At 50.3% G+C, this 23,887-nt stretch overlaps 1 protein-coding gene across 3 annotated transcripts in view; it reads left to right on the top strand.

Annotated features, from left to right (window-relative positions):
• CAPZB (capping actin protein of muscle Z-line subunit beta) overlaps positions 1-23,887 on the top strand; it is a 122,756-nt gene that overhangs the window by 68,907 nt on the left and 29,962 nt on the right. For all 3 annotated transcript variants that reach the window (XM_008148144.3, XM_008148145.3, XM_028155465.2), the window contains exons 3-4: positions 13,211-13,332; positions 17,902-18,015. In XM_008148144.3, coding sequence (XP_008146366.1) covers positions 13,211-13,332; positions 17,902-18,015 — 236 coding nt within the window. The remainder of the gene's footprint in view (positions 1-13,210; positions 13,333-17,901; positions 18,016-23,887) is intronic.

Below are 23,887 nucleotides of genomic sequence, written 5' to 3'. Positions count from 1 at the left end.
GGCAGGGTCTGTGCCTGATCTTTGTTACCCTTAGAAATAACTTAAAATTGGCAACTCTGTTCATAACTGCTTGCTCCCGCTTCTGCCACTGGGAGTCAAATAGGCAAGCGTTCCCCGGATGGCGCCGGGGGTATCACTCTTCTTAGTGCAGGCCCCCTGCCCAGGTGCAGGACGCTTCTCTTGGAAATACTCGTGGAAGTGCCGTATCATACACGCAGATGACAGATACAGTCTCTAGGTCTGAGGACGGGCTGCGTTTTCCCCTGCATTTCTGCCTCAAAACACCCTGACAGAAGAGCCTTCCGGTATGCTGTCTGTGAGAAGGAAGACCTTAGAGAGGAGAGAATCCACCCAGTCTTCTCCCAGGTGGTCCTCTTCTGTTGATTTAAGGGATCTCCGGGATCACTGAAAAGGTGGCAGGGGACACGACCAGGTGCTTCATTCTTGGTGAGAGCAGAATTTGCACCTGTTGATTACCCATTGGTTTCCACATTCTTTCCATTCTTGAGACCACGGGGAGATTTGCTGATGCTCCCGGGCTCTGCACATCTTTCCCCAGTTAAAGGGCCTCCCAGTGGTTGCATAGCTCTCTGCCTCAACTCTCTGCCCTTTTATGTTTGTGTTTAAAATTCCTTCTTTCCAAAATGTTTACCACTCGGCAAGTCTCCTTGAAAGCCCCCGCTTTTGTTTGGGGGAGGTTATTTTTTCCTTTTCAGTTTTTTTTCTGCCTGTGTCCAGCAAACGTAAGTCTCGTTGGACTTGCTTGTGGAAATGCTCTCTGGTCCTGTTGTTGTGCCCGTGGTGTGTGTCTCTCCACAATGTTGGGAGAGGGCAGTGGGTGCTGCTGGTGCCGGTGCTGCTGCAGTTTCTGGGTGGACGAGGGACTGGAGGGTCATTCGGCCTCACTCTGGGCAAAGTGAGCAGAAGAGCTTAGTCCTCCCAGGGTTCTGTCTAGTGGTAAGGAGTACTTCACGGTCAGGGAAGTACTGTAGGAGGAATTTGACCTTGAAGGATCAGAGTTCAGCAGCAGGAGGCTAAGCTCTGGAGATGAAGGAGGATACTTGGTTCCTGTCAGCTGGAGCTGGGAGGCATCATCCATCTGAAATGCACAAAGACCCCCTTCCTTGGCTTTGCCCTAATAGAATTTTCTACTAGGAGGTCCATCTAGCTCCTGCATTTCAGGAACTGTATGGCATCCTCTTGCTGGTGGACCCCTTCAGTGCACAGAATTGGGGTGGGGGCTCTGAGGGATAGGAAATCAGTCTTGGAAGAGAGAAGAGGTCATTGGGTTCTTTATACAAATAAAGACATTTCCTAAGAACTTTAAATTTGAACATGGAATTCAGGGAGAAGCTCACACCGTCACAGCCTTTTCGTTCTTCCCTATGTTGTGGGTAATTCGCTCGTGCCGCTGGTGTGTCCTTGGCTGTGCGCCTTCCAGGTGGGCCCAGGTCTGGGTCAGTTTTGGATCTCACACAGTGCCTTGCTCAGTACGTTTCATTTTGCTTTGTTTTAGGAAGACCGTCACAAACTTTTGATTACCTTGGAAAGCCATTTCCTGGAAGGTTATAAGAATAAACAGTGTTCCGGTGCACGGATTCGTGCACATTGAAAGGAAATTAATTAAAAGAAATATTTTAATATCGCTACTTGCGTCTTGCTAATGAAAAGAAAATAGGATTCTACTGAGTCTCCTGTCTACTTATTTCAGGACTTCTGTGAGGATCAAATGAGATGAGGCACGGGAAAACACATCACAAACATTTGGTTAAACTGTAAAATGTTTGCACCTGGCTATAAAGTAAGTCAGGTTCCTGGGCTGAAGAAGAGGCTAGTTGTTAGGGAAAGGAAGCTGGGTGTTGCTATGTGACGTCATTACTCAGCACCCACAGCGACCATTTCTGGGCTGGGTTGGGCTGTGGCTGCCTTTTGCGCCATGGGGTCTTGGCAGCGTTGGCTGCAATTTGGTGGGCTGTCGCTCCAGGTTGGTGGTGGGGCCTGTGTCCCACTTGGGGGAAGCCAAGTGTTGGTTTGTCGGCACCAAGTCTGTGGTGCCATTTATTTTCAAATGGCCACGTCATGGCAGCTCCTGCGTTGAGTGTTTGCCCCCTGGTGGTCAGTGCATGTCATAGCTACTGGTCAAACGGACACAGCCTTTTATATACATAGGCTAGAGGCCCGGTGCACAGATCCGTGCACTGGTGGGGTCCCTCGGCCTGGTCTGCGCCCTCTCACAATCCAGGACCCCTCGGGGGATGTCGGAGAGCCGGTTTCGGCCCAATCCCTGGGGGCCAGGCCGAGGGACCCCACTGGTGCACAGATCTGTGCACTGGGCCTCTAGTATGCATATAAGATCTTTGGTTCATCTCTTCTCCCTCTCCCCACTTCCTCCTTCCCTCTGAGATTCATCAGTCTGTTCCATGTTTCAATGCCTGTGCATTGAGCGTCTGCCCCTGGTGGTCATTGTGCATCATAGCTACCCGCCGGTCACTTAAGCTTTTATATATATAGATAAGTAAATTTTTTTTTAATTTACAGTTTGCATTCAACACGATTTTATATTAGTTTTAAGTGTGCAGCATAACAGATGGACATTCACATAGGTGCCAAAGAGTTCCCTTTGATCATTCAGCTGCCCACCTGGCACTATAGGAAGTTATTACAGAATTGTTGACTATATTTGCTGTGCTTTACCTTACGTCCGTGCCTGTTTTGGAACTACCAATTAGTACCTCTTAATTCCAAACCTTTCACCCTGCTCCCAACGGCCCTCCTGTTTGTTTCCATTGCGTCTAGTACTGGCCTGTCCTTAGCACATAGCACATTGGTGTTTCATTTGCGCCCCTCTCTTTCCTTTTAGACTTTGAGCTCCTTGAGGATGAGGCACTCTGTTTAATCCCTCATACATTTAGGTGGATTTCATCTGGAGCCACAACTTGGAGCTTTGCTTCCTAAGGAGCCAAAGTAGAGAAATAGAAGTGCTTTCGGTACTGAATGACCCAGACAACCAAAGACACATCAGCTGCTCCTGAGTGGAGTTGACTGCTTCCCCAATAGGAAGAACCTCAGATTTTTCTTCGCCCATGCATGGTCATTTTCGCTGGATGACTCAGTGAAATTAAAACAACCTAATGAGACATCCATTTGGTGGAAGGAATTCCATGTGAAACGTTGTGGCCTGCCAACCAGGATGATTTCTATGCTGAGGAGGAAAAAGCCACTGCTTGTTGGGGGTATACCTCACATAACGTGGTGAATAGCGCTGGCCCCATTCCCACTCAGACACACACACACACACACACACACACACACACACACACACACACACGGCACCCACAGCACCACTTGAAAGGAACAGCAGCATCACTGGAATTTTGGAGGACTGTTGGGCTGTTCAGAGGTTTGTGGTCTTGAGAGTTTGGGGAGAGCATGTGGTGGAAAGAGCCACGTCTCTGGTTTGTGACTCGGTGGCTGCCTGGCTCTGAGCCTCTGCTGCTGCTTCACAAGGTCGTAGCCTCCCGGGGTGGCTGTCAGGACCCCTGGCGTGCGGTGTACTGGCCTGGAGTCAGCCTGGTCACCAGGAAGCCTCAGAAGTGGTGGTGAGGTTGCTTGTGACCTCAGACTCTCACTGACTCTAGAAACCTCCTCCTTCGGCTTGGGATCTGAGCAAACCTCTTGTACTTCAGGGTATTTTGTGGGCTTTCAAAATCTGAAATGCTTCCTGAGTTGGCATCACCCATGTTTGGCCCAGCTTTATGGTTCCTTGTTACGTTTTGCCAGGCTGTCCCTTTACTGCCAACTGAACACACGTGATTTCCCTGGGTGTCACCTATGCTGTGACACATGGAGAATATCCAGCGGTCTGTCCTCCTCAGCCATGAGGGGCTCTCCAGGTCAGTGGCAAAGAGCAGTTCCTACATCCCTTCTTGACCAAGTTTTCCTATCAGAATCTCACCTCTGTATTTCCATGGTGGTAGCCCACTCCCAGCTGTATGGGAGGCTTACCCGTGGCTTACACACGTTTTATAAAGCCTGAAGCTGGGCCTACACCTGAGCTCCCAGGGATGAAATGGGCCGATTTTTCCATTACCGGTGGTTTTTAGGAGAGAGGTTCACACTGACCTAATCATGAAAACCCCCCTTTGCCAAGTCCTTCTGTCTGCCACCCTTGAGTTGATGGTTCTTTCAGCTTAAATATTTTGTCTCTGGGTTACTTGCCAGGCAACATACTCGAGGTGGGCCCCTGCTGAGTGGTTGAAGGCTCCAGCTCTGGCGGTTTGTGGGTGTCATTGAATCTGGCACTAAGATACAGGGTGGAGATCCCCTCCTACCCATGAATTACAGTGTCTTAGCCAAAAGACTGTTATAAGTGAGCTGTTCTCATGTATTCTTACCTTCTTCCCTAAAAGATTTGAGGTGACATAAGAATGCAGCCAATGCAACAATACTTCAACAGCCTAGACTGAGAAATCAGGCCAGGGGCGGTCCCAGTCGAGGATCGCGGCTCTGTCCCCGCTCTCAAGGGAAGGCTGTCACTGGGCTTCAGATGGTACCACAAGAGCGTGAGGACAGGCCCAGCCCGATAGGCCCCAGCAGCGTGGCCGTCCACAACCTTAGGGTGGGAGAGCTTGAGTCTCCCTCCAACTTGGGGAGACACTGGAGAACATTTGGAGAGCTGGCTTTTCCCACTGGACAGATATGGGCTTCAAAAGATCAGAACTCAACCTGAGTGACCCTGCTTTTCCACAATTCAACTAACACTTAGGAGGCCCCAACCCACGCAGGCATGAGCTCCCCCCGCCCTGAGGAAAGACACCCATCTCGGATCTGTACAGAGCTGTAGGAGCTTAGACAGGGAATTGCCTCCTTTCAGGTGGCTTTGGGAACGAGCATGAGAGGCAGACCTTGAAGGACACTGAGGGTCATTAGGTGGCATTGGGGGAAGGACCATGTCCCTGGTGGAGAAAGTGGCCATGGAGTGGAGAGTCCAGGCTGTTGGGTGAAGGGCACGGATGAGACCTGTAGACTGCAGTGAGGACCGGGAGCCCAGGCGGTGAGGCTCCCTGCCTGCTGCCCTCAGGGCGGGGGGATGGCCTGCCCTGGATATGACGGCTTCTGATACCAGCGTGGTGGCTCTGCAGTTCTCAGCACCGAGTCCAGGATAGTGGAGGTGAGTGTGCTGCCGCTGCCTCTGAAGCCGCTTGTGTATTGTGCTCTGTCCCTCAGGGACAGTCCTTAATTAAGAGTAGCAGGTGGCTTAGCAAGACCCTGACTTCTCTCTGCAGACACAGGTGATGAGCTGTGCTCCTGGCCAGAGAACGGTTAATTTAATTAGGCTCCCAGCCCCGGGTCATCCCTCCAAGGAAGCATAAGGTTACATGTGGACAACAGGAGCCTTGTGTGTGCCCGTGCTTGACTCACATACAGTGATTTTAATTTCTCCTTTCAATTTGTCCTTTTTGTTCTGCCCCTTCCTTTAGAAACCTCAGGCCTCTCACTCCAGGCTATGAGCTTCCAAAGGACAGAGCTTTTGAGTCTTGAGTCTGAATGCCTGAAACCTAGGAAGTTTGCCTTTGTTTATTATTTATCTCTGGGGTGGTTTGGGGCACCTGCCTAAGAAGGGGGGGGGGCGCTTATTGTTTCTTGAGAAAGCTCTTTGTTGTTAACGGCATGTGAAAATGGATTTCTAAGTAGAAGAAAACATTTGTTGGTCAAAACACGATGCCCTGATGTTGGCCCTGTTGGCCAGCCTCCTTGATGTTAGACCTGCAGTGACTGGAGCCCCAGCGCCGATTAAGGACCAGTGCGCAGCCCGCTGGTGTACGAATGGGAGGTGCGCGGCTCATGTGTTTTAAAGTTTCTGAAACTGGGAAACTGCTCCTTACACTTCACGTGCACATTAGTGGTGTTCTCATTAGTGGTACATCTTGCAATTTACAGTCTTCAAAGGAAGACTACAGTCTGCGCTTAAAGAATGTCATTCTGAGTCGGCTGATGGCTTAATTAGAATACGGGCTGGGTCTCATGTATTATGACACCCCTGACATGTACATCCGTAATAAAGATTGTACATTTTCTCCGGTTAAAAAATGGGGCAGGACTGGATCTGAAATAGGGCCGCCTGATGTGAGTTGTTGAGGGTGGAAGCCTGAGAGGCCTTCGGTCCAGCAGGTCCAAGTGCCTGTTTCTCGCCAGGCTCTGTGCTGGGTGGTGGGCGCAGGGTCCCTGCCCGCAGCCCTTCCTGGTGTCTGCTCTGGCCTGGCACCTGGAGGAGCGGCTTTGGTCCACTCAGACCCGGAGCTCTCCCCCATTGGCTTCTCACCCCTTTCCTCTGAGCCTGACTGAATGGTGGGAGCTTTGTTGACCTGGTGACTCCCGGCTTTGGAAGGGCTGGGCCGGAGTTTTGAATTTAGATTCTAGTCCCACTCCACCCTCGGTAGCTCTGTTGGCCAACCAGGTGCTGGGGTCGTGCACCGGCCTTCCCTCAGAATGAGGTGCTCAGTGACATCAGCTGGTGTGGCTTTTATCCTGTGGTGACAAGTCTTGATGCCTCTTGGGGGCACTCCTTGTTTCCTGTCTTTGATGGCTGGAACGCACTTTGTGAGAGCAGGGTCGCATGTGTCTATCTTGTCTGCTGCCGAATCCGCTGAACACATGCCCGACGTGGGCACTCGGCATTTACTGAGTGGAATTCATTTCTCTTTGAGGCGGGTGTTGTAGCCCCCAGTTCTGAGCTTTGGGAAGTTTACACTCAGGAAGTGGCAGGCCAAGGATTTGAACACATGTTTGATTTCAAGGCTGGTGTTTTCCAGAATTGCACACTGCAGATTGTTGCTGACACTAGTGTGTGTGTTGCTGAAAACACTATTTTTTTTTTTTATTTGAAAATGAAATAAGGCAGAAGTTTGGGGCCTTCGAAAAAATAAAAGGAACAGATTGTAAGCAGAGACCTCTGCTGGCCACAGGGAGGGAGCTCCAGTACCCTGATGCTTTGCTGCCTCTTGGGAGTGGGCTGTTGTGACATGGGGGGAGTGGGACCAGCCAGGACTGCCCAGCCATGATTTCACTAACATTACTCATCTGAGTGTGCGACCCAGTGAACAGGGTCTGGTTTTGATTCTTATCTCTCTGGTGGCGGGCTCTCAGCCAGCAGGCAGATCAAAAGATGGAATGTGTTCATTTGGCCATTTTTTAAAAAACCAAGGTACAAGGGTGCCCTTCTTAAAGACAGGGCGCCGTGGATTAGATTATCCGTGGAGTTGGACTGGTCTGGCTTGTGTGCTTTTTTAAGGGTTCGTCTCAAGTTTCTTTTTCTGGTTGAACAATTTTTTTCAACATTAATAACTAATGGAGAAGGGAAGAGGCAAAGTAGAACCATATGGCGGCACAAACACAAACCTCACTTGTGGCCGGAAACGTCTGATTTGTATCTCTTTTCATGTGATCAGCTGTTGGGTTAGATAGTAGAAAAGTATTCCGTTTTGGAGCAATAGCAAGATGTGATTTTTTTTTAAACCTAGCTTTACTGTGTCTCACATGTCCTTTCTTAGACATAGCTAGTAGCTCTGTGACTGGGGCCAGTTATTTCTCTAAGGTCCTGCTTCCCCCTCCTTTAAAATAGGAATGGAAACCGGGTCTACATATAGGACTGTTTTGAGGATTGCGGGAGGGATGGAGGTAGAGTTTATAGTGTCACAGTGCCTGGCACGCACTGCCAGTTGTTGGCGATGCCATTCTCCTCATCTTTTCCTCATTATTACTGAGGTGTCACTGAGGCCGTTGCTAATTGCATCCTAACCTCTTCCTTGCTTCTGAGATTTTTCTCTTTCTGCCCAAGCTCACTTTATTTCCCTTTCCCTCTGTCTTTTCCGTGGGCGTGGTGGCTCCTGCTCCCTGGGATGTTGTGGCTGTGGAGAAATTGATGGAGCCCTGAACCCCACCACCACACCCGACAGCAAAAACGGGGTCCTGGCCAGTGCACTGTTGTTTATTATTCCATGTCATTTGGAATTAAGTTTAAATCCCCCCAACAATCTGGATTGGTCGGACACCTTTGGTGTTATCTGAACACTCCTTACAAAGGTTGTTAAGCAGTTCCATGAGCAGTTTGGACAGAAACCATTCGCCCTGGGGCGTCGGCACCAACCACAGGTCCTCGCTAGAGGCCCTCCTTGGCTTCAGAGGCAGCTGAGCCCATGATACACGCACCCCAGAGTGAACTCTCGGCTTTGTTTGGACTTGTCCTTTCTTTTAAATTGCTGTGCAAACTCATGATCCGTGAGACTTAATGTGATTTCTTCTAAGCGTTTGACATGACCAGGAGGCGGGGGTAGGGTTGGGGATGAGTGTAGGAGGGGGTCATTCAGTGACGGACTAGATTACGGAGGTAAACGGCCTTTGGTCTGGGTTTATAATGAGACCTCGGATCACAAGACTAATACTTCCTCAGAAGTCTGCAGACATACTGGAGCACTCGTGTGCGTGTCACTGGGCTGGTGCTGGGGGACCGGTCTCTGCTCTGTAGTGAATGTTAAATCGTGAGGACAGAGTAGAATGATAGCTGATGACAATATTAGAACTTCCATCCCCAACGCATTTGGGATTCAGTTGATATCCGTGTTATTGCAGGAATTCCAAAGAATGTAACATCTTGATAAAGAAATTAGAGTTTGGGCTGGGCCCTAATGGATGGTAGGATTTGAGGGGGGCGGGGTAGGGTGCCAGATTCAGCAAGTGAAAATATATGTTCCATGTAACATTTGAGACATACTCACACTAAATGTTATTCATCATTTATTTGAAACTAAAATTTAATTGGCCAATCCATTATTTTATCCAGCAGCCCTAAGTGGAAAGGATTTGTAGTGAAACAACGTGTATGTGCAAGTGAGTGTTCAGGGAGCAGAGTTACAAAGAGTAGGCAGTGTGGTGGTTTGAGAGGGTTCAGGCAGAAGTGGAGGAGTGAGGTGGAAGGATGGGAGAGATGGGAGGAGGAGAGGTGAGGTGGGAGGGTGGGTGAGGTGGGGTGGGATTAAGGTCATTAGGTGCCAGGTCATGGCTAATGCACCCTTGGGCAGCTGCTCTGTGCACAAATCTGTAAGCACACTGCGTAGTCCATACTTTGTATGCCACATGATGACAGTAAGATTATTCCTCCAGAGCATTTTATCTTGGAGCAAAGAAACAGGACTGATGGAGGGAAAGAGAATACAAAAATATGGTCCACCTTCAGAGTTTATCCAAAAGGTGAGAATTGTATAAAGAATCAGTCAGCCTTATATCCCAGGTGCTTTGCATGGTAGGGCAAATCATACGCCATTCTTGAGTTCTACGTGTTTTTCTGTGCACTGCCATTTATTTTAGCGACAGTTCAGATGTATGTTTTTCTGAAGCTGATTAGTACCTGGCCATGAACTTGGACAGATCTTCAAGGGTGGCTGGACCTAGGACCTCAGATAATATCTCAGGGGCTCCCCAGTGCTCAGAAGCTTGGGCAGGTGCTCCTCTGATGCCCGCTACAGCCTAGGACCCTCACCCCATCCCAGCTTCCCTGGCAGAGGGAAGGAAATCCTGCATCTTCCCGTAGCCCCTGGAGAAGATTCCTAGGAGAGCCCCTTCCCTGAATAAGCCCAGGCTGTTTAGGCTGCCGCCCTCTGATGGCCCATGGCTGGTGGTGGGGAGATCAGCCTTGCTCAAACTACATGGAATGAGGAGCTCTGTGACGAGAAAAGGAAAGGCAGGCTGAGCAGGTGACAAGAGTGGCTATTGATGACAGCTGGTATCGCAAATCAACTCTTTGCACTGTTACCTTAATCTGCTTTGCCTGTGCTTTGAAGGGCATGAGTTACAAAGTGGGAGGATCCCTTCCATCCTTTACACCGATCTGATCTACTTGGACAGGTGGGCACACTGGATCCCATTTTCTAGATCAAGGGCTGCTACTCCTCCCTCTCCCCTCTCCCGCCACACACACACACACACACACACACACACACACACACACGGGCAAGAAAGATAAAAAAGGGGAGGGGGAGTAGGTAATTCATTGGGTTGTCAATCTTTAAAACAAAAACAAAATAAATCTATGGTTTCATAAAAGTAAGGACATCTTAAAACAAAGGGCGAGGGGGTTCTTCTGAAAAAGGATGGCTGCACTGAACCATATGAAGAAATTACTGTCATCTAGAGTAGTCTTTTCCTGAGTGTTTTCACGGATGCAGGGCTGGTGGGGCTCACCTCTGTGCTTATTGTGTGGCCCGTCAGCAGCAGAGCACAGGCTGGAACCCAGGTCTCCTGTTCACAGGTTGGCCCTCCAGGTTGTATATTAATAAAATGCTAGGATTTTGATGAAAACTCCAGTTCTTTTTATCTAGAGCGTTTGTATGACATCTCGGTTTCGCTTTGTGAACCACAAGTGAAATTGGTCATTGGTGTCTTCAAAGTTGAGTTCTTTACAGTAAACTTTTTCTTAAAGCCGATTGGTGTTTGGGAGGCTCCATGTTGTAAAACTTCCCCCTCCCTCCCAAATATATTGAGCACTTGCTGTGTGTCAAGCACTGCCATAGGCACTGGGGATGGAACCACAAACAAGACTGAAGTCCCTGCCCAATAAAGTCTACATTCTAGTGAGGGAGACAGACAGCAAATCGAGAAAAAATGTAATTCAATTCGTGTAAGTGCCAGGAAGGAATTTTTCAAATAATTTTGATCTGTGGATTAACTTCTTGGATAGGAATGAAGTCACACCCATTTCATACCAAACCCCATTATCTTATAAGCTTTCCTGTCTTGGGAGACTTAGCTGCAAGCAGCATGACTGGTTGGAAAGGTGAAGCAGGTGGCTCCAGGCAGAACTGGGGTTAAGAAAAACGGGGTTCTCAGGGGCCCATTTTTATCCAGCACCTGAAACAGTGTGGAGAATTCAGGTGTGATCTAGGCTGGTGTGGCCTAAGACTAATGGACAACAGACAGGATTGAGTACAACAGAGGGAGTAGGGGTATAAATATGTCAACTACTAGTGTGCATGCTTTCCCTTACACTGCACTGATTGCCGATGCATTAGCTCAGGTCCTCCCAAATCACAGTAGATTGGTTTCTATTGTCCCCACTTCACAGGTGAGGAAATCCAGTCTTAGTAGAGAATAAAACGACTTACCCAAGGCCAGAAGGCCAGTAAGCAGTGGAGTGAGGAAGTCTGACTACAGAGCCTGTTTGCTTCGTCTTCAGCATAATCCAGGATACATTGGGCCAATAGTGTGAGGGCCCCAACCAGTTAAAAAGGGTTCTAGACAAAAGTCAGGGCCCAATAGATAAGCCAAGACAGCAGCCAACAGAATAAATAGTGACTCTTCGGAGAGGCAGGCCCATGGGTGCCCAGGGTTTTTTCACTGGGCCAACAACAGGAAACCAGACCAGTTCCAGATCCCAGCTGCTTTGGGTGGAAGCTGTTAAAATCTCCCTCGCCTTGGCCAGGACTTTCTTCCAGGCTCTGAGGCCACCCAGAGCTGAGGGGGGGGTGCGGTAGGAGGGGGTGTTTGCCACCAGAGTGTGCCTTGATGTGCACGGTCTTTCCTCTTAGCTGTCAGTAAACCAGAGTTACGGTCAGAAGAGGCGATTTCTGTCTCTACCCCTTGCTTCTTGTGTGGGCATTGGGCACCTTAATGACTCTGGGCCCCCAGTTCTCAAACCTCTAAAATGGGGGTAACACTTAACAACCTCACAGGATGAGGGTGAGCTTAAAGCAGACAATATGCCATCTGTAGAGAGCCTAGCCTGTGTGTGACACTTGGAAATGGTAGTGGAGTTGATATGATCAACACCAAAACTAACTTTGAAAATAGCCCCATTTGAGGGAGGGGATCCGTTATTGTTAGTCTCTTTGTCTGTTTGGTGGAGAGGGGTACTCAGGCGGGTGTTCATGGAGAGGGGATTCTGAAAGTAAGCAGGTTGTGTCCAGGGTTTGTGTGCGTGCCTCTTGGTTGCTAGGTGACATGCTGCTCTGTGGAGAAGAAACCCTCCATTTCACCGAGGCCAGACTTGATGTGAGCTAGAAGGCAGGGTCACTGTCCTCTCGTTGTGCCAGACAGGCCTTCCAGGCTGAGTTCTGCAGCACCCGGGCTCAGCAGAGGCGCCCTGAGAGGCCCATGAGGCTGGGCGTCTGAGGTGGTGGCGGTCTCTGTCCCCATCGTTCTGGTGGTGGAAAGGGTCTCCAGGAGAACACAGGAACCGCTGTAGCTGTCGGCCCCTCTGCCGAGCCGCTGTTCTGGGTGTCCTGGCCACATGATTTAACTTTTCCATTTGGAAGGGTTATTGGTGCAGTTGGCAGCCACTTGCCTGGTAAACGATATGGTGGGGCCTCCATAAACCCAGACCCATGAAACGAATAAGTCAGCACATTGAAAATACAGCGTGGAAGTGACTCAAGCCTGAAGGAATCCACTTCTGAAAGTGCTGCCATCCCTTCCTGGAATATTTTGGTGGAAATTGATGTTTGGGTTGGGAAGAAGAGGCCAGTGGCCTGGTGACTAGTAGGACCATGCGTCACAGTCAGCAGCATTTGCCCCAAGGTTCATCCCTGCCCGCCCCAGACCTCAGGCCCTCCTTCTCATTGAGGTGGTCCCAGGCAGGTCAACCTGGTATATTGAGCCCTCTAGAGCTCCGGGCTGTGGGAGCTGGTGTGACCCTGTCTTTGCAGCAGGTAAGGTTGACTCTACAAATCAACCTGGTAATGCTTGGCCAGGGGCCTGGAAAGTATTGGAAACTGCACCCAGCATGGGAGCCTGTGGGAGTTCGCCGCCATGGACGGGTTACTCTTCTCAGAGTTCTGTGGATTCCTGTGTATTTAAAATGTTTACCTTCTTCTCGGACTTCAGCTTGTACTTTGCCCACCGGAGACCAATATGAGCATATACATACTTAACTGTACTAGACCACCCTGGCGACCAGGTAATTAAAGCACGCAGATTTGGAAGGAAGGCTGTATTGGAAATCACGCTCCACTGTAATTCAAGAACAGGTTTCTTTATAGAGGGACACAGTTGGTGTCAGACACATGTGGAAAAGAAAAGAACAGGCCCATAATTCTGGCAGGATACCAAGGGCCAGATGTTAAATATGCTGACCGTGATCTGGCTGTAGTTGCCGTTAGCCAGCCTGGATCTGATGTGTTATTTTAACCCCTGTTTCTGCCTTTTCCTTTCTCTCTGCCAGGTTCCCAGTCTATGTGAAGATCTCCTGTCTTCTGTTGACCAGCCACTGAAAATCGCCAGAGACAAAGTGGTGGGAAAGGATTACCTTTTGTGTGACTACAACAGAGACGGGGACTCCTATAGGTGAGCTCCTGCCCTTAGAGTCATGCCAGGCATGCCAGGCCGCACCCTGGGCAGTCAGTGCCACATGGCAGCACCTGGACTACTAAACTTGGACAGGCAGCAGCCCACCGACCTTCTTTACATTGTCCTTCTGTTCGTCCTTCCTCCCTCTCTTCCTCCTTTCTTCCATGCAACCAGCCAGATGTTGTGGAGTGCCTTCAGTCAGTATCGGAGATGCAGCATGAACAAAAGGCCTCTGCCCGGGTGGAGCTTACAGTCCAATGGGGAAGGGATGTGAGCAGTTTCATTATAATTCAGTCCTGCAAAAGGCAGGATACAGGATGTGGATGTGATGGGGATCCTGAGCACAGGGAGGGCCTGTGTGCTTAAGGGACATTGGAATGTAGCTTTGTCAAACAAATAGGCAACTCTCCTTTCTCTTCTCCATCACCATGCTGAGGGCAATACATAACTAAAGTGACATAAGCCCCTACTCTGGGTGATCACAGGTCTAGAACCAAAGATGTATCCAGCAGCTGATTATTGTATGATATGATTCATGCAGTCACTGTCAAGCTTATTCAGGGTTTGAGGGTAGCATAGAAGAGACCATGGTTGAGTCCAGGAGGGCTTCCTGAAGGAGGTGATGTTTGAGCTAGGTTTCTCACAGTTTATCTTATTTCTGTTGATTTCAGAGAGGAAGGGAGAGGGAGAGAGATAGAAATATCAATGATGAGAGAGAATCATTGATTGGCTGCCTCCTGCACACCCCACACTGGGGATCGAGCCCGCAACCCAGGCATGTGCCCTTGGCCGGAATTGAACCCGGGACCCTTCAATCCGCAGGCCAACGCTCTATCCACTGAGCCAAACCAGCTTGAGCTAGGTTTTTAAGGGTGTCTCAGGTCCCTTTTTTAGCTTCAAATGGAAGTTAGGTAGAGAATGTATTTTGGCCTAATCCAAGCCAGACCAGAGATAGAGTTGAGAGGGTGAATAGTAGTCTACTTGTAAAAGTTGAGCCAGCAGAGTGTGCACGTGGATGGGGTATGAAGGGCAGTTGCAGGGCTTTGGGCCTGAGCAGTTGGAAGGTGGGGTCACTGTTTATTGAGGTGGAGAAGACTCAGGGAGTTGCTGGTTTGGAGGCATTTTAAGCTCCAGATGCCCATTAGATGAATGTGGAGATGTCCAGTAGACTGTCGATAGCCTAGCCCAGGGGTCCTCAAACTTTTTAAACAGGGGGCCAGTTCACTGTCCCTCAGATCGTTGGAGGGCCGGACTATAGTTTAAAAAAAACTATGAACAAATTCCTATGCACACTGCACATATCTTACTTTGAAGTAAAAAAACAAAACGGCAAAAACACCCGCATGTGGCCCGCGGGCCGTAGTTTGAGGACGCCTGGCCCTAGCCGCCTGCGTGGAGAGGGAGATGCAGGGGGCAGTCCCCAGCATAGAGTGGTGAAGCATCAGTTGTGAGCATGAGCCCAGGTCCAGTCCTCGCTGGGCACCTCCTAGGAAAGGGGGACCAGCCCTTTGAGAGAAAGACCCTTGAGGGTCTCAGGACAAGCAGCCTCCCCAGGCAGGGTTCAGGGGAGGCTTCCCGGAAGAGGTGGACCTTGAACTGAGTCATGCTTAATCAAGGTCGTTACGTTTCTTTTTTCCACCTGAAAACTCCAGCGTGCGGTGTGAGGCAGCGATTCCCCAGCAGCCTGTGGAAGGCTGGGGTCATTGCCACATCCATGCCAAGGCCGGGAGACTCGGGGCATTGGTACCTGCCTCCCCTCCAGGTCATCCTGCCAGCTCCCAACTTCGTTCCTCAGGCACTGCCGGGGAGCCCGGGGACCTCAGCCGAAGAGGAGCGCGGGGTGTCAGAGCCCAGGACTTTTCTTCCCTTTTCCCTCTTTTTGATATAAAACTTCAAGGTCTTCTGATTTTCTCCACACATTTCCATCCTGTTTGATCGTTTGCTTAAATAAGATCCTTATGGTGTGGCCGTTGCCAGCAGCACTGTTTGAAACCTGTTAGCTGAAACAAAAAGCATTCTCCGAGGGAAATGAAAGGCCTGACTTTTGAAATCTAAGTGTTCCTGTCCATCTGTCTTTTTTCAAATGGCCTCCGTTTAAGCTCTTAAATGTGTTCTGAGTGCCCCTTCCACTAAGAATATTCTGGGTAATGTTATGATTTCCCCCCAGCTACAATTACCCCGGCTCCAGGACTAACAGCTTGAAACGCTGTCGTCTGTGAGCCAGGAGAAATGTGAGTTACAGGCTTCTTGAAAATTCCAGGCCCCAGTCTGCAAGAAAGATGGGCTCTTGTGTCTAATCAGGTCGCCTTTAAATGAAAGCCAGTTGGGGCGCGTCTTCCAGGCCCACAAGAAGACGGGGAAACGAAGGGCTGAAGGCCAGCGCCTGCGTGTGCTGTGGAGACTCGAAGAGAGAGAGCACCTGTAGGGGGCGGGGGCTAGGATTCTCGCTCTCAGATGGTTTTCCACACCCACTGGCGAGTGGAACTACCAAGCCTAGTTTTCACATCGGGAGGTGACTGCACCCTTCAACTGCACCTTGTCTCTGGGTCTGCGGAGAGGCCTCAGCAGGAAATGCGGAAAGTCGCTCCATCTCTGTTGGTTAGCAGGAGCACAGCAGTCGGCGAACCTGGGGGTCCTTTCTTCCCCACCCCGTGCTGCACGTCACTAGCCCTTACCGCACACGGACTCGGTGCTAGGTGCAGCGTGAAGGCAAACCGCACAGGCTGGCTACTCAGCATTCTCTTGCAGTCTAGGGCGAGGGAAGGGTAGAATATGGTAAGAATCGACATCTGTGTGGCAGTGAGGGGACAGGGACGGGGAATGGTTACCTCTGCTTTGGGGGGTGGTATATAAGAATTGATTTATTCTTTGAAAAGCACTTTTTAAAAATTGGCTTGTAGTTGAGTGCCAGGCACTGTTCTAGGTGCTGATCAAATAATGGAGAACAAGACAAAAGATTCGCCCTGTTGGAGCTCAGGTTCTGGAGTTGGCTAGCTAAATTCAAATTAATTCAAATTAAATTAAATGAAAATTTCAGTCCCTCAAGTTGCATTGGCCACATGTACTCAGCAGCCACACACACTCATGGCTGCCATCTGGGACAGCATAGATGGAGAACATTTCTGTTGCGATGGGAAGTCCTGTTGAGCAGCACTGTTTTGAGGGATGAACCAGATACGTCTGGCACCCTTGGAAGGGAGAGGTCTTCCCTACTTGCTGATGTAGGATGCCTGGTGGGGTGCCTGTTACTAAGAAGAGAGAGATTTGTGCCCAGGATTTGTTAAAAACGGGTTCAGGAGATGGTGATACCTTTTTTCCTTAACATCCATCCCAAATTGAAAGGTTCCTTTGCGTCCTCAGTGATGGGAGGTGTGTTGTCAGCAGGAGAGACGGGAAGGGCAGTATGGGTTTCTCACAGTGGACACATCAGGGTGTAAAGGGCTTTGTCCACGTTTCCCATTGTCTTCTCCTTCCCATTCCGCTCACCTTCTTACTCTTTCCTTCTGCGAACCCCCAGCTCTCTGAACTCCACCTGCAGGATTTAATGAGTAGACACCTCCCTTATAACCCCCTTTCCAGTACTCTGTGTGATGTGATTAAATGCTTTCCTGATGTGGCAAATAACGTTTTTTAAAATGCGGCAAGTCTTTGGGCTGGCAAAGCAGAGACTGGTTCCCATTTAGCAGTCCTTATACGTGTATGGCCCTCGGTGTTGGGAAAGCTGCTCTCTGTCCCCGCGGAGAACCTGATGGCTCGGGTTTTCTTATGTGTAATCTGCGTCTCCATGGGGCCTCGTCTCTTGCCCACTTCCCTAACGCAGCTCTTCTTCATCCGTAACTGTGTAAGAAGGTCTTTGGAGTGAAAGTTTCCCCCGAGCTGCAGCAGGTCAGGGAGGAGAGAGGGGCATCTCTCTTGGTCAATACAATGGTGAAAACGGGGAATTAGAAGGGGGTAAGAAAGAAAGCACAGTTGTTGAACCAGTGATGGCGAACCTATGACACGCGTGTCAGCACTGACACGCGTAGCCATTTCTGATGACACGCGGCCGCTTAGGTGGCCACATGCCGAGGATGAAACATTTGCTGCTCCTGAGGATGAAACATTTGCGAAATAATGTTTTTTCCTCAAAGTGACACACTACCCGAGTTATGCTCAGTTTTTTGGCGAAGTTTGACACACCCAGCTCAAAAGGTTGCCCATCACTGTGTTGAACACACTCTATACCAGGCTCTGGCCCAGGCATTTCAGATTGTATTTTCTCTTTTGCTCCTCACAACAGCCCCATGGGGAGCGGATGGTAGCTTCATTTTACAAAGATATCCTGCCACTTGCCAGAAGTACACAGCTGGTGAGAGGTGGACCATGGGGCTCATACCCAAGAGGGCTGCTGCTGAGCCCTCTCTCTGCAGTCCTCAGAAATGCTGGGTTTGTTGTCAGGGCCTGGAAAATCTTTGCTGTGGGTAGTGGCTTTTTCTCTGAAATTTTGGACAGCTGGGGCTTGGACTCACGGGTCACAGGTGGTGTCTTCCCAAAATGACACATGTCACCTCTTTCTCCTTCCTCCAGGTCACCATGGAGTAACAAGTATGACCCTCCCTTGGAAGATGGGGCCATGCCTTCTGCTCGGCTGAGGAAGCTGGAGGTGGAAGCCAACAATGCCTTTGACCAGTATCGAGACCTGTGAGTTACTTGCTCCCGGTGCACTTGAGCTCTCACGGTTTGATAAGTTCATCATAAATAAGAGTGGGGCCAGGCCAATAGATTCCCTGGAACCTGCTACTTGGCCTGCCGAGCTATTTAAAATTCTCTACACCCAGAGCAGATGCTGGGCACTAGTTTTCCAGCTGGGTCAGTGAGGAGATGACTCAGTGGTAGATGACTCAGTGGTAGGAGATGACTAGGGTTAGGGTTAGGGCTAGGGCTAGAGTTAGGGCTAGGGTTAGGGTTAGGGCTTAGCAATGCACAGATAAGTAGACTTATCTGTGCATTGCTTCGTGCCATGGTTCCTGATGACAGCAGGTGCTGTTGGACAGCACCTAGTGTGTGTAAGACACAGTGCCAGGAATTTTCAACACGTCGTCTCAAATCCCCACAAACATGATGGCTGTTTTAGTTCCCATTTTTCAGATGAAGAAATTAAGGCTCAGATAAAGGTGTTTGTCCCAGGCAAGAGGCAGAGCCAGGAATAAAACCCAAGGGTATCTTCAAAGACCCCTCTGTTCTTGATCATACTGCATGTCTGACCCAGTTCTTACCTGTTGTTCAGGGGTCCCTGCTTCCAGACCAATCACCAGGGCAGGACGAGTCGAGGTCCTTAACACAGTGGGAGCTGACATTTTGCTGGCTCCTGAGTTGCTCCTCGGGAAGTGGTTTTGCTGGTTCTGGTTAGATCCCTACCTCTTCTTTCTTCTCCCATCCAATCCTGCCTCCCATCCACCACCAAAAAGAGTGGCCACTTAATCTACCAGCTTTGCAAGGAAAAGCTCCAGAAAGGTTATTCTCTGCAGTATTCTTTTTTAATCAACAGGATCGCATTTTCCCTTAAGTTCTATATTACATAGCAAAACTGTACAAATTTAGTCACCTAGAGAGGGATTGGCAAGCTTTTCTATAAAAGGCCAGATAGTAAAAACGTTAAGCTCTGCAGGCTACATAAGTCCCTGCTACTTTCTTTTTTCATTTCACATTCCCTTTAAAGGTGTAAACACGACCTCCTGAGCTTAAGGTGGGTGGCATTGCACCCTGATCCAGGATATGGACAGGAAAAGAGTGAAACAGAGCCCCCGAGCGCTGAGCCCCGTGCTGCCCTGGAGCGGAGCTGCTGGTGTCTCACTTGGCATGGGAATTTCAGGTCTCCACTCCCAGACGTTGGAATGCTCTTCCAGCTTATAGCAGATGCGATGTAACACATTTAGTAAAGAATCTCTTTCGGAAGCTGGTTCAGGAGGAAAAGTGGCATCTCAGTCCGATACACCAGTGGTCGGCAAACTCATTAGTCAACAGAGCGGCAAACCGCAGCTTGCGAGCCGCAGTTTGCCGACCACTGCTATACACAAACAACCCTACCACCTTTCAGCAGATGAATGGCATTGAAGGCACAGCATGGACAAATGCCCTCACTGTTTTATTTGCCCTGAGTGCACTGCTGTGCATTTTATCTACATTACCTTGATCCTTTTGAGAACCTCTGGGGAACATACTCTTGCCCCTTTTTTACAGATGAAGCGACTGAGGCTCCAAGAGGCTAAGTGACTCGCACTAGGCTGCAGGAAGTAGAGGTGAAAAGCTAGGATTTAAATTCATATTTGTCTGAAGTTTCCACAGATGATTGCTCTTCACAGTTGCTCTTCAGTGTTTGAAGAGTTTTTACATCTAGAACTTTGCCCCGTGGTAGAAGAGTTACTTCTCCAGTGGGGCAGAGAAGTTGACCAATTATTGTCTCATTTATTTGTAGTTATTGATTACTATCTTCTTTTATCCGACTAGTTGGCAAGAAGCCAATCCAGTTACTAAGAATTTCCAAGGGGAATCAGTTTTATGTTATAGTGATGATTTGATAATAAAACAGCAGTGATGATAACAGCAGTTACCAGCCGGTGACTGTGCAAGCACTGTGTTAACTGCCTCACGATCTTCTTTATCTCATTTAACCTCCCAGCAGCCTGTGAGAGAGGATTCTCCCTGTTTTACAAATGAGTTGACAGATTCAGAGAGTTGAATAACTTGCCCAAGTTCACACAGCCAGTAAGTGGGGGACTGGACTAGGAAGCCACCCTTATCCAACTCCAGAGCCCATTTACGCGCCTGGCATGGAGTGCTTGCTATGAGCCAGGTACTTGCTAAGTAGGGGGTACAGCCTTGAACATGGCCAGAGCTTGTCCACAGCTGGGTCCGACTGTACAGCACCTTCCTGGGCAAATGTCCACTTTTCCAGTGACTTTAAAGCTTTAATGGCTGCATTTCTGTGTGCCTACACTCTCCTCTGAGAGTGAGCTGACCTGCTGGGGGGACTACAGGGGGTGACAGGACAGCTTCCTGTACCCACGTGGGGTTAAATTGGACAAGCCAGACCTGAGGTTCTGTGGCAGTGTGCGATGGTGGAATCCGGCCCGGAGGGTGTTGCTCTGGCCCCAGCAGCGTTGGTGTACTGCTTCCAGGGCGGGGAGGAGGAGAGTACAAGGCCTCCGAATGGCACCCACGGAGGGGGCAGGGAGGCCTGGTTCCCCCATGTGACACAGCCACTGGCCACTGGAGGGACGGTGGTTAGAGCTGTCACTGGGGACCCAGAGTCATCAGTTTTAACCCTCCTCTCCCCCCAGTGTTATCAGCGTGCACTGGTGAGCGCTGTCCTGAGACCGAATGTCGGGAGCATTTCCCAGCTGGGCCACACATGAACCAAACCATTTCTGGGTTGGAGTTGGTGGTGGTCACGTTGGTGGCCGTGGTGGGCCCCGGAGCTTGAGCTCTTTTCCCCGTGGTTTTGGAGCAGACGAAGTCAGCCAGGGGCTAGGATGCCTGTCTCTGCCTTGAGCAACACAAGCTCAAGGGTTTTTATTCTGGGTTTTCTAGGGACCACACTGTTCCATGGCTGAAGGGACAGTGGGTTGTGCCTTCTCTTCATCCTCATCCCGCCCGGCCCAGGAGAGACTCATTTGTTTGCCCAGTGAATGAAGCCGCAGAGCTCTGACGTGGATTTGTCCGTCTGTCTCCCTTCCACGTTGGCAGTGGGCTAGGCAAAGGTCACTCTGAGGGGAGGCATGCCCTCTCCCCAACCCCACGCCATGATGCTGCCTCAAATCTGTTGGTTTTGGTCACTCTGAGCTGCTGCAGGAGGGGCCGGGAGATGGCGTGTGTCCTGGCCCAGGGCCTCGGGCAGCCCCACCTCTGCCAGAAAGAAAAGGGAGTAATTGAAAAAGCTGTTGCCCCGAGAGCAGGACTGGCACAGCAGAGTGCCCAAGAGGGCGGATGAATGGGGCTGCCCCACTCCAAACTGGAGCTTGGCCTGCGCCCCACAGGGATTGAGGAATGTGAAGAGCAGACCTGTCCCCCATGCTCTCTGGGTCTTGACACCCCAGGTGTTTCTGAATTCTTGAATCCTGATGAATGGCAGTTAGGACTGGGTTTATTCTCTGGCCCCTTGACCTCTCACCCCCCAAATAGCTGAACGCTGCCAGACTCCAGCCACGTTGGGGCTCAGAGTCCTTTGTGGTGAGTGCTGTGCTGTAATGTGCCTTCGGGAGACTCCTTGTCCTGTGGTCCATTCTGGGGAAGGGCCTGTCCCTGTCCTGGGAGGCCCAGCTGGACTCAGCTCACACAGGAGGCCTGCTCTCTCCTGCCCTCTCCGCCTCTCCTGTGCCTTAGAACTGAACTTGGGGGATTTTTGTTGTCCTCAGTAAATAGGCAGACATAGCTTCAGCCAGCACCGCAGTGTATGTGCGCATGCGCACAGTGGTGACACGGTTCCCTCTCCCTGCTTCTTGTGGGTCCATTAGCCTTGCTTACCCCGGATGTTCTCCTTAAGAGGATGAGGGAAGCGGACCCAGTGAGCGTGCAGAGATTGGAGCTGAAACGCAGGGCAGCGTCCTGCTGGAGCTATGCCAGCTCTTCCCAGGGACGGGTGCTTCCTGCCCCCCACAGGCTTCTCTCTGCGATGAGCATCCTGGGGAAGGCCTTGGATCTGTCCTGGGCTCTGGGCCCTGCTCCCGGGCCTGTTAAGGCTCTGACTTTGCAGGGAATTAGAATTAATTGTCAGCACATGGAGTTGGTATGGTCTGGGTGAGGGAGCGGGGCCAGGGATGGATGGACTAGCAGGCCCTCCGGCTCTTAACTCCTTTGGGGATGTGGCACCCCCTCTTCCTTGCCTGCGCACAGCATTTCTCCATTATGGAATAAAGGTGCCAGCATTCGGGGGCAGGACTCTTTCCCCAAGGTGGACAGAGGTGAGCGGGGGCCCAGAGACACGAGCTGTGTGTCCTGTATGATCCCTCGAAGCCATCCATTCCTTGTCATCCTACTGCTCAGAGCTCTCTACTGCACCCTCAACCCCAACTTCCACCCCCTCCCACATTCATCGGTGTTTTTGTTTGCCATCATTAGTGGCAGAAAGGGTCCATGGTAGTAAACCGCCCCTCCTCCAGGAAGATAACTGTCAAGCAACTGTTGGCACTACCCAGACAGTCTGTTTTTAGATTGAAATAGTCCATTTGCTGAGGACAGGCATGTTTTGCTGGGGTGGGTGAGGTCATTATCTACTCTGAAGTCGTCTTGAATTTCATCACTTCCCTCCCCCAATCTCTCCCATCCTGTTCCCCACCATCTAGGCTATTCTCGTTCTTCCTTATCAAACCCCCAGATGGCTTTCCACCTCTCATTCTCTGGCCTGGCTCAGTCTAGGGAATGTCATTAGAACGCAGGCCTGGGGTTGGTGGAGTAAGGGCACACTTTTGGGTGGCTGGGTCATGGGATCACTTCTTTCTTGGCAGAGGTGACTGCCTTTTCAGGCCCAAGCCTAGGATAGCTCATCAGTTATAAAAGCTCATCACTCGGCCTAAGTGATCCATCTTGCTTGAGAGAGCCTTAGGCACGGGGCCCTCGGCATGTGGTAGGCACTTGAAGCTGCCGAAGGAACATCTCACTTGTGATGTGAGGCACCAGCCGGCTGCCACAAACCCCAAGGTCAGTGCTGTGATTTTTCAGGCCAGAGAAGACAGGAACCTTCTCTGCTTCGGCTTTCATATTGTGTCTCACCGTTGCCTCTGTCAGCCGGGTTCTGCTGAGGCCAGATGTTCTAACCGAAGGGGCTGGCACTGCTTTCTTCCAAAGATGATTGCTCCCATCTGTGCCAGACATCTTGCCCCGTGCTCTGCGATCCTTGGCTCTTGGCTTGCAGCAGATAATACCTTCAAACATGCGGTTGCAATTTATTGGCCTTATAAGTTAATTTTAGTGGGTGTGCAATTGATTGAAATCAAAGCTTAATGAAGGCCAGAGTCCCAGTGGGGGGGTAGAGGAACAGGGAGGGAAGGCATATTATGTTCTTGCTTTAGGTCTGAGATAATCTTCAAAAGCTTTAATTAGCTTTTCTAATCAACCCTTCTTGTCTGGAAGAAGTTTACAGAATGAGACAAGGTTGGGCCCCTGTGGCAGTCCCAGAAGCCCACAAGCCTTCCTGGAAGCGGCCAGGGTGCTGAGAAGATGGGCCTTCCCTGCTCCCTGCCTGCTCCCCCTTCCTGGGGCCATGTTAGAATTGTGGTTGTTTCTGCTGCTGCTTTCCATTCTCCGTCCCTATGTCATTTGACATTTGAGCAGCACTGGCCCAGGAAGGGCAGGGCATCCATATTTGTGTGTGAAAACAGTTCATCGCCTGGGTTTCCTGGGTCCTTGAAAATCCTTGTTCCCAGACCTTGGGCTCTGGGCTCCGAGGGCTGTGCCTTCCTTGGCTGGGAACATTAGGCCTGGGGAAGCTTAGTGTTTCCGTCCAGATGGGAATTGTAGAAGGCAGCCCAAGATCTTCTGAAGAAATGGAACTTGCAGAGGTCTGGGAAGCAAGTAA

This window comes from Eptesicus fuscus, chromosome 9, assembly GCF_027574615.1.
Source record: "Eptesicus fuscus isolate TK198812 chromosome 9, DD_ASM_mEF_20220401, whole genome shotgun sequence".
NCBI classification, from domain to species: Eukaryota; Metazoa; Chordata; class Mammalia; order Chiroptera; family Vespertilionidae; genus Eptesicus; species Eptesicus fuscus.
The sequence above is the reverse complement of the archived record's forward strand: the minus strand, read 5'-3'. Positions and strand labels throughout refer to the sequence as shown.